Below are 10073 nucleotides of genomic sequence, written 5' to 3'. Positions count from 1 at the left end.
TTTCAGACAAGACAACTGCTCGGAGGAACTTGGCCCTCAGTTGCGGGCAATGTGTATTGTGTACAGTACACCTCGGTACGTGTGTGTAACTCTATTGGTCGTTTCGGCAGGGGGCTTGCCTGCCATCAACGAATGAGGTGCATTCTGCAGTTCTGCAATTCATTTGTTGATGCCAGACCAGCCCCCTTCCGGCGACCAATAGAGTCGCACACACGTACCTTCACGGCATGAACGCATCTGCTGCTGCTGCTGCTCCGATGTGTTTTTAACCCCGTATTAACCCCTGCTACGCAGCCGGGAGAAAACGAAGATGAAACGAGCACGAAGAATGTCCACGAATATTCACCCGAAAAGAAGACAGGAATGGGCGAATATTCGCGGAATACAAAGGTTTTTTTTTTCTCCGAAGACGAGTACGAAGACGAACACGAAGAGCCCTCTGGTGCCCAAGTCTATTAATTAGCTCTGTTTAATCAAGGTAATTTTATTTGGTGTCTTTTTTTATCAAAGGAAGCTCATAAGGCTTGGTAGATTTCTTTAATATTTCTTCTCTCTTTTTCATGACTTCTTTGAAGTGTTGTTGTTCCTTATTTTTCTTTTGCTGCTGTTCCTTCTTTATAATTTTTTCCTCTTCCTCCATCTTAATTTTTAGCTCCTTTTCCAACTGTAGATAAGAACAAACTTGTTTAGCATTACAATAAGAAAAAATAAAACAGAAAAGTATGATAATATACCTAAAATGAAAAGCTTTAATATTCTCTGGTTGTTAACAATACACTCTGTGAAGTGACACACTGATCACAGACAGTGTGAACCCCAATGCAAGTCTCAGGGGGATCACAGTGTCAGGATCCAGGTAAGCAGGTCGGGTAGGAGCCCAGTAGCAGGGGATACAAGGGGTTCCGTTTGTACCCCACGATGCATGACGGTAAGTGGGATAGTACGGACAGGCGCAATGAAACACAGCACAAACAGAATACTTGGAAAGGTACTGTATTGATGAAGGTGATAGGACCAGCAAGTAAAGACAGTAAGTCTCTAGGCAGGATGCCCACTGGCAGGGCTGACGGATACGGAGGCAGTCCAGGTACAGGCAGGTAGTCCAGGTACAGGCACTGGTTCAAGGCCAAAACAGAGCGGTCTAAACACTCCAATGCAAAGGCCCTGACTAAAGGGCAGGTTAATAAAGGCAGGTTCTACTCAGGTGATCAGACTCAGCTGACATGGTAATCTGATCCTGAGCACTCCAGAGGGAGGGGGAGGGTGGCCACTAGTGGTAGAAGCAGGACTACAGCAAAATAAATCATCCATGGTCCGGGCTAGTAGGATGGAATCCTGACACACAGGGAGGGGGAGCGCAGGGAGGAGAGTGAGAACCCATGTTTCTCACTCTTATCACAAGCAGAAAAATGAAACAAAAAGAAAATAAAGTGTAAGTGATTTTTTTAATGATAAAAAAATCACTAAAATAATACGATAAATAATAAAAAATAAATAAACAAAGTCAGCTAAGTGATATCATTGTGACATCACTGTCATTAATAACATGTTCAAGAGGTCAAGTGCAAAATTTATTTAAAAAAAATTAAATAATAAATTATAAAAATGATAAAAAAAATAAGACAAAACCCTTACATCCCATTGCCCTAGCACAACATCTAAAAGGTAAAAACCCCTTCCCCCCATTCACAACCCCCAAAGACATGGGGGTATGAAAGTATGAAAAATACTACCCTATAGGGTACTATATGTAAGGGTGGATATGGCCCTCTAGAGAGAAAAAAAAATAAGGATATGGGGTATTTCTGTAATCAGGAGATGCAGATAAACAATGTTGGACGGGATTCTCTGCTGTAACACATACCCCGCACATAAAAATCTAAGCAACACAGAAGTGTCGGTGAAAAAAAGCTCAAGAAAAAATTTCTGCGGCCACCTTTCACAGTGATTGGTGGCCATGAAGAGTCTCCAATTACCCCTGACAGGATATTCTGGGTGGTCTGCTTTACAGACAGAAAGTAATTTCAGCTAATTATCTAACTAAGGATACATGGTATTAAAAGAAAGCCCTTTTTCTCTTCTTACAAAACAATATATAGTTTACATGGGTACACTAATCGCTGAACCGACATATTGCCAAAATGGCAAAATGAGGTACCAAAAACCCCTAGGACTGAAGGGGTTAAAATCACAAACAATAACAAACTGGCACAACAAAAGAAAAGGGCCCTGCTCTTGGGAGCTGGGAATCAAGTTGGTTGAGAGAGAAGTGAAACAGTAGTAGAGGACTGCTTGGATGGGAATGAGTTGGTCTAGTCAGGATAAGCTGTAGAGGTTGTTGGTCGTTCATATGGCTTAGACAGGATGCTAGCTGAGAGGGTTATGAGGAAAAGTTGTATGCTTCTCGAAAGTGGTGGGTTTTCAGAGAGCTTTTACAATTTGCATGTGATCACAATTCCAGAGAAGGTGTACAGCAAGGGTGAAATACTGTATGTGGCAGTGGGAAGAGGTAATGATGGTGTGAGAGAGATGAAGGCTGTGAGAGGAACAAAGAGGGCGGTGAGGGGGTATTTAGATACGAGGGAGGAGCTATCTGGGGGTGCAGAGTGGTTGGTCACGGCCAGAAGTTTGAATTTGACTGTAATGGGGATGCCAGTTAAACAATTGGCACTGAGGAGCGGCAGATGAGGAATGGTGACAGAGGTAAATTAGTCTAGCTGGTGTGGATGGATTGGAGTGGTGAAAGGTGGGAGAGGGGGAGACCAGTTAGTAGAGAGTTGCAGTAATTCTGGTGGGATATCGCACAGCGGTGAAGGCGGCAGGATTTGGTGAGGGACTGGGTGTGAGGAATGAAGGAGATTGAAGAGACAAGTGTTAAACCAAGGCAGCGAACGTGGTCTGTCAGTTGGATAGTGGGGTTGTCAACAGTGATAGAGATATCAATAATTATGGACAGGGTGGATGGCTGGATTACCATAAACTCAGTATTGGAGATGTTCAGCTTCAGGTAATGCAATTCCAGAATAGACAGTCGGTGAGGTGAGTTAGAAAGGATGATGAAAGGTCAGGAGAGGAAATGTAGATGTCATCTGTGTGACAGGGCCAGGCTAGCTGGCTCATGTGTCATATGAAGTTTAGCCGGGTCACGGAGCACTTTTGTGTCCGGTTCTGTATACCGTGACCCGGTAATATATTATATTGTGTTTATTGTGTAACCGGCCCAGAGACTGATGTGGATTCAGCCCCAGCCTTCAAAGAGACAATCCTATAATCTGGCTGGGGCTCTTAATCAGCCAACACAGCCCTGTCTGCCCAGACGGCACCCGCACTACAGGGGGGATAACACAGGTGGGGGAACCCATTGTATTCTGTAATCCCCTCACTTGATACATCCCCTGTATACTGATGGGATTTGTGATGGGATGTGGCTGATGGGATTGGGGGTTGGGTTCGGTACACATTGCATTGAGATTGTATAAAGTTCTGTGTGTTTGTAATAAAGAGAGTTCTTCTTGGTTTACTACGAATGGTGGTCTGGATGATCCGTGGATAGCTGAGTGCTATCCGTATGAGGGACTGACTGGTGATTCCTCATCCCTCAAACAGGGGTACCCAGCCTTGGGTACGGTGACCCTGTAACAATCTGTGTATAGGTGGTACTGCAGTATTGGAGTCGTCCAAGTGAAGAGGTGTAGATGGAGAAGAGTAGAGGCCCAAGAACTGAGCCACGAAGAACATCAATAGATAGCGGTAGGGGAGCAGAACAGGTTCCAGTAAAGTAGACACTAAAAGTATGGTCAGAGAGCTAGGATTTGAGATCAAGAAAGAGCTTTGTGACGAATGCCATGAGCATGAAGGGTGTGTAGTCAACTGTGTCAAAAGCTTCAGAGTGGTCCAAGACTATTAGTAGTGAAAAATGGCCTTTTGTTTTAGAGGTGAGGAGTGTGGTCTCGGTGGAATGCTGTGGGCATAAAACAGATAGAGGGCAAAGAAGAGAGAAATTCAGTTGATTATAAATCAATCATTCCGACAGTTTGGATGCCAGGGGTAGAATGGAAACTGGACAGTAATTTCTGGGATCAAGTGAGGGGTTCTTTAGGATGGGTGAGATGATAGCATGTTTAAATGAGGATGGGAATATACCAAAGCAAAGAGAGAGATTGAAGGTATTGGTAGAATTGGGGTAAGGATGTCAGAAAGGGATGATAGGAGATGTGAGGGTACAGGGTCGAGGGGCATGTGGTGAGGTGGGAGGACATGAGTACCTCAGAAGGGAGGCGGATGTTATCCATGATGGTGCCAATTGTATTTTTTGAAGTAGGTGTCAAATTCTTGGGCAGAGAAGTTGGAAGGTGAGGGAGGTGCTGGGTGACAAAGGAGGGGCTTAAATATGGAGAACAGGCGTTTTGGGTTATGAGAAGAGAAAGGGAGGAGATTAATGAAATAATAGCGAGATGGAGGGCTCCATATTTGCTCCTCAGTACGTTAACACTTTTGGACGAGATAGGTTTGTGTGGACGGTGTAGGGGGTGGCACACAGTTTCAGGAGCTACAACGTCTAGGACTGAAAGTGAGACAAAATGAATGTTTAAGAATGTGCATATGTTAGATCCAGGAAGGGGGTTATGGGGTTAGCTTTACATGCTCAATGGGCCAGAAGGTGCTATCTACTAGCCTGATCATGCCTATTGGAAATTACATCTAAACATTAATTAAAATTAATATCAAAATGCAGCTAAAATATCATATTTAACATGGATAACTATCTACTGAATTTAGACATCTTTTGCAGGAAATGCTGCATTTTGAATTAAAAAAACATAATATTATTCAAATAATTCTAGTTTGAAATAATGCTACTAAAAGATGAATGATATTTAGTTTGCACTTTTCCACAATTGTCATTAGAATTTTATGCCCATTATGACTGAACAAGACATTTTGCTGCCAGGAACTTTTCCGGACACACAATGATACCTGCTTTCACAATTACTGATGGCATTTCACACATTAGTTGTTGGCACAGTGAGGATTAATTTGGGTACTTGGCGTCTACATTACTTGGATGGATCCACCCTGTCAATGAGTGTCCAAATGATCTCTATTAGGATTTCTGTTTCCCATTTTTATGTACGTTCATCTAATTAGAATCACAAGATCCTTGGTGGCCAGTGTTTCTGGGCACAATCTAAGGTTAAAAACTATTTACCTCTGTGAACTTTTCATGTCTCAGAATAGCATAAATTATCTGTATTATATTTTTCTTTTATGTGGCAAGGGATATAAATAGCAGATTTGCCTCTGCTATACGATCTCTAAAGAATCTTGAAAAGAGCAAATACAAATAATTTGCTTTATTGTATAATTTGCTTATACCACTGTTTCCCTTAGACACTCAAATCTTTCAATAGTAAGGCATTAAACATGTTACTTAAATTACTGGAGTATGAAACTAGTGGGTGATATATTATGTATGGTATGATCTGATGGGTAAGAGGTCAGATCTGGGCTCTGTACATTTACTGTCTCAGTTTCTGCAGAATATGAAACACTGATTCAACAATCCTTTTTTATACAATCTTCTTTTCTATAATGTCAAAGCGCAACTAGAAATATGTACTATTTAGGTTAACTATAAAATTTGAAACAAAACTTCCAGGTTTGCCATTTCAGCCTCTACTACAGTTAGGTGAATCGTGCAGAAGAAGATTTGTTAACTTTGCATATTTTCAGTTTCCAGCTCTTGACAGGGAAATAAGTTTATGTGAAGGTGGTGTTCCCAAAATGAAATAATACTGAGATTGGTGCAGTGAACCAATAATTCAACAGCATAATAACATAACCTTCAGCATTCATAGCTCCTTTAGATTCTACCAAGAACAATATGATTAAATATCTTTCTGAACTGTCAAGAGTAAACGATGATCACTAGCAAATGGAGTCCAGGTATTTCAATTTCATGTTCAACATACACATCACACAAAATTGTTGCTGAACACTCAGAAATCAGGTTTCTGTCAGGTGGAATCAGCACTTGTCATGGCAACTAGTTTTTGTATATAGTCTGGGAAGAAGCAAAACTTTTTCAATTGCTTTTATGTGGTTATAACAGAAAAGGTAATTGTCTCAAAATAACTTTCTACAAATTGACTTAAAAAGACTATTTAGTCATATTTCTATTCTAGCATATTATTGCCAAAACCCAGGAATACAATGGAAAGGAATAGTCAGAAAGGTTGAATACAGTGACAAGCTTGTTTTAAAAGCTCTACAAAAGTATTTTAAAAGTGTGAGTTTAGCTGTGTTTATTAGCATAAGGTAAAAAGGTATACTTATTAAAGATCACTGTAATATAGAAGAGTTCTCAAACAAAATAAGAAGCAAAGAAACTACCAAAAAGCAGAGCAATTTATTAAGCACAAAAGTGTTGTACAGAGTAAACACTAATGCAATTTAATAGATACCTACATTGCAGAAAATCGTAGAATGCAGAGGAGATTCCCAATGTTTCGGCACAGAGGTCTTTATCAAAGGTGATCTGAACAGATCTCCCAAGATAAAAACCTCTGTCGAAATGTTGGGGATCTGCTCCACAGTCTCCTCTCTTCTGCCATGTATGTATCTATTTGATTGCATTAATGTATGCTCTGCTTTTTTGGCATATATATATATTTGCTCATTTATTCTGTCTGGGTACCATATTGTATTTGCCTATACCTTTTGGGCACAGGTTTGAGTGTTGCACCACTTCTCAATATGCTTATTCATTTAGTTATTTATTTTTGACTGGTGTGCCTAATTCTGTATCTGTATGTTTATTTACTAAAATTATCCATTTAAAATTACTTTTTCATCACAGGAAACCAATGAAAATGAAGAGCAAGAAAGTACACTCACTGGCCACTTTATTAGGTACACCTTGCTAGTACCGGGTTGGACCCCTTTTTGCCTTCATTCTTCATGGCATACTTTCTACAAGGTTATGGAAACATTCCTCAGAGATTTGGTCTATATGGACATGATGGCATCACGCAGTTTCAGCAGGTTTGTCGGCTGCACATCCATGATGCGAATCTCCCGTTCCACCACATCTCAAATGTGCTCTATTTGATTGAGATTTGGTGACTGTGGAGGCCATTGCAGTACAGTGAACTCATTGTCATGTTTAAGAAACCAGTTTGAGATGATGTGAGGTTTGTGACATGGTGCATTATACTGCTGGAAGTAGCCATCAGAAGATGGGTACACTGTGCTCATAAAGGGATGGACATGGTCAGCAACAATACTCAGGTTGGCTGTCGCTTTTAAACGATGCTCAATTGGTACTAAGGGGCACAAAGTGTGCCAAAAATTATCCACCACACCATTACACCACCACTGCCAGCCTGAACCGTTGATGCAAGGCGGGCTGGATCCATGCTTTCATGTTGTTTACACTAAAGTCTGACCCTGCCATCTGAATGTCGCAGCTGGAATTGAGATGCATCAGACCAGGCAATGTTCTTCCAGTCTTCCGTTGTCCAATTTTGGTGAGCCTGTGCGAATTATTTGAGTTACTGTTGCCTTTCTGTCATATCGAACCAGTCTGCCCATTCTCCTCTGACCTCTGACATCAACAAGGCATTTTTGTTGTCTTGACCAGGTCTACATTCCCAAAATGCATTGAGTTGCTGCCATGTGATTGGCTGATTATCTATTTGTGGTAACAAGCAACTGAACAGGTGTACCTAATAAAGTAGCAAGTACAATGGTGAGCTTGGTTACTCTAGAAAAGCATTTCAAAAATGTGTGTTTAGCATGAGGTACTGAAGTACATTTACTAAGAATGAATTTAAAATTATTTACAGGTTGCTTGTGTAATGGAATACTATGAAGAAAACCATTATATTTACTTTTATATTTACTTTATAAGTTCAGACTAAACATAAGTTCTCTAAACATAACCCGTTTTGCAAAACAGACAAATTAAAATGAGAGAAGTTGATCATGTTTCTTTCAAAGAAGGATATGAGACTGGCAGAGATCCATGGATTTGACGCATAGCATATAAATGGTAAATTCTGGCTGCTTTATTGTTTTTTTTTTTAACCAATCAGAAGACTTCCTTTGTACTGGACCATGTCATGTATGCAAGGCAGGGTTGGCCCTTAAGCCTTAGCAAATGATGGCTCACCTGCCTCCCTACTGCATGCACTTGTATGTTACCATAGGTCAGGACATGGTGATGTTACCCCAACCAAAAATGCACCCTAGGTACCAAATGTTCAATGTTAGGAAGGTCAACTACATTGACCTGAAACTTTTGGACTTGGATGAACTGTTCTCAGGTGAAAACAGAAAGATTTAGTGGAATATTAATGTGGTTTAACAGAATGGTCAGCCAGGAAATAAAAAAAGAAAAGAAAATGGCATTTAATATATATATGGGATCAGCAGCAACATTTATAAAATAGAAAGAAGCATTGCAAAAGAGCAATTAGGTTGGCTAAAGTAGAAAAAGAAATATACCCACTGACGACAATACAACCCTCATTTTTATTTTCATACATTAACAACAGAAAATTGTAGAAGTATGGCTCAGGAGAAGGCAGCTGACCTGGAATTAACACTTCTAAAACATGTTATGACACCGTAATAAAGTATTTTCTTTTAACTCCTATATTAAAAATAACACAGGGTCATTCTAAACAAAGTACATCTCAAATTGAAGCACATATGTAAAAAAACTGTTCATTACCTGATCCTCTATGACCTTCCTTAAGGCTATATTTGCACGAGTTACAAAATTAGGACGTGGAGAACAAGATGATCCACCAAGCAAAAGCTCCTCTCTGTTATTGAAAAAAATACATACATAAAATAAATGGTGGAGCATGGTGTAACATATATGAAATATAGATATATATGTTAAAAAATGAATGAAATAATTCCTCCAGTGTTTATGGTTTTCCAATATAGAGAATTTCACATAAATCAATAATGGCTACATTTGCCACCTGAAATCATAAGGTTTATCATGATTAAATGAGGAAACCTTTCTTATAAGTGTAATGTTTGTTCCATAATATTACTAAACATGGAATGTTTTCTGAGACACAGTCTTTTACATAAATAACAGGATACATACTGTATATGGAGATGGACGTCATCATTATGTAACACTGCAATTCTCCTTCTTAATTGACACTTTGCAACATAATTAAAAACGACTTAAATCTAACTGCTATGCTATACAACTATTGTTATATTTTTTTTTTTTGCTATATACTTATATGCGGCTATCATATAATCTGATTTTTCCCACACTCCCCCACATTGCTAGAATACAAATCAACAAACTTTAAGAATGTGTTGTCAATTGTGGTTATATCTTTTAGATAAAATATTCCATAAACCTATCCCAAAGCAGACTGATTTGTAAGGGCTATGGAGCAGATAGATTTATTGAGATATCTATACAGGTTTTTTTAGTTCTTCTGCTAAATCCAGTAAAAAGTTCTCCAGTAATGCTTCTATCATACACGTATAATGGAGGCAGGGGCAGTTTTGGCACCAGGCATCCCAAGCAGTTGCCTGGGATGCCTTAATTGGGGGGGCACCAGTCAATGACATGTTCTTTTCTGATGCAGTAGTAGCTCCTAGACCACTTTACTGGGGGGGGGGTTGCTCCATCGAGGCCCAAATCTATGCACCCAGTGTGATATACCCCTAACAGCCACAATAACTTTGCGATAAAACAGCAAGGCAATCAGAAAATATGTTTAGAATTGAAATTATGTAAACACACAATAACTGTGTAAGGACATAATGCTTACCAAAATGGGGAAATCAATTGGGGGTTGCAAAAAAAGGATTCTTCCCTGGAGCGCCATCAAGCTTAGGACTGGGCTGCATTATTCATTTGTATGGCATTTTTAAAAAAATCAAGGAAAGAAGTATATGTTCAATTAGATTTTCTTGGTAATACACACTAACCAAAAGTATTTAAACTTATTTCACAACTAAAGGGCCGTCAGTAATTTAAGAGAAGCAAACAGAATGGTAACAGAAATCACAGATGGGATAAGTGACTA

General features: G+C 39.6%; 1 protein-coding gene across 1 annotated transcript in view; it reads right to left on the bottom strand.

Annotated features, from left to right (window-relative positions):
• Positions 1–484: 484 nt before the first annotated feature.
• The window catches only part of LOC149302986 (transmembrane protein 232-like), a 68227-nt gene continuing 58638 nt past the window's right edge, over positions 485–10073 (bottom strand). The window contains exons 11-12 of the mRNA XM_089481732.1: positions 8738–8831; positions 485–664 (exon numbers count right to left, since the gene is read on the bottom strand). Of these exons, the coding sequence (XP_089337858.1) occupies positions 485–664; positions 8738–8831 (274 nt within the window). The remainder of the gene's footprint in view (positions 665–8737; positions 8832–10073) is intronic.

This window comes from Sceloporus occidentalis, unplaced genomic scaffold (assembly GCF_023333645.1).
Source record: "Sceloporus occidentalis isolate IW3139 unplaced genomic scaffold, rSceOcc1.0.p SCAF_16, whole genome shotgun sequence".
NCBI lineage: Eukaryota > Metazoa > Chordata > Lepidosauria > Squamata > Phrynosomatidae > Sceloporus > Sceloporus occidentalis.
The sequence above is the reverse complement of the archived record's forward strand: the minus strand, read 5'-3'. Positions and strand labels throughout refer to the sequence as shown.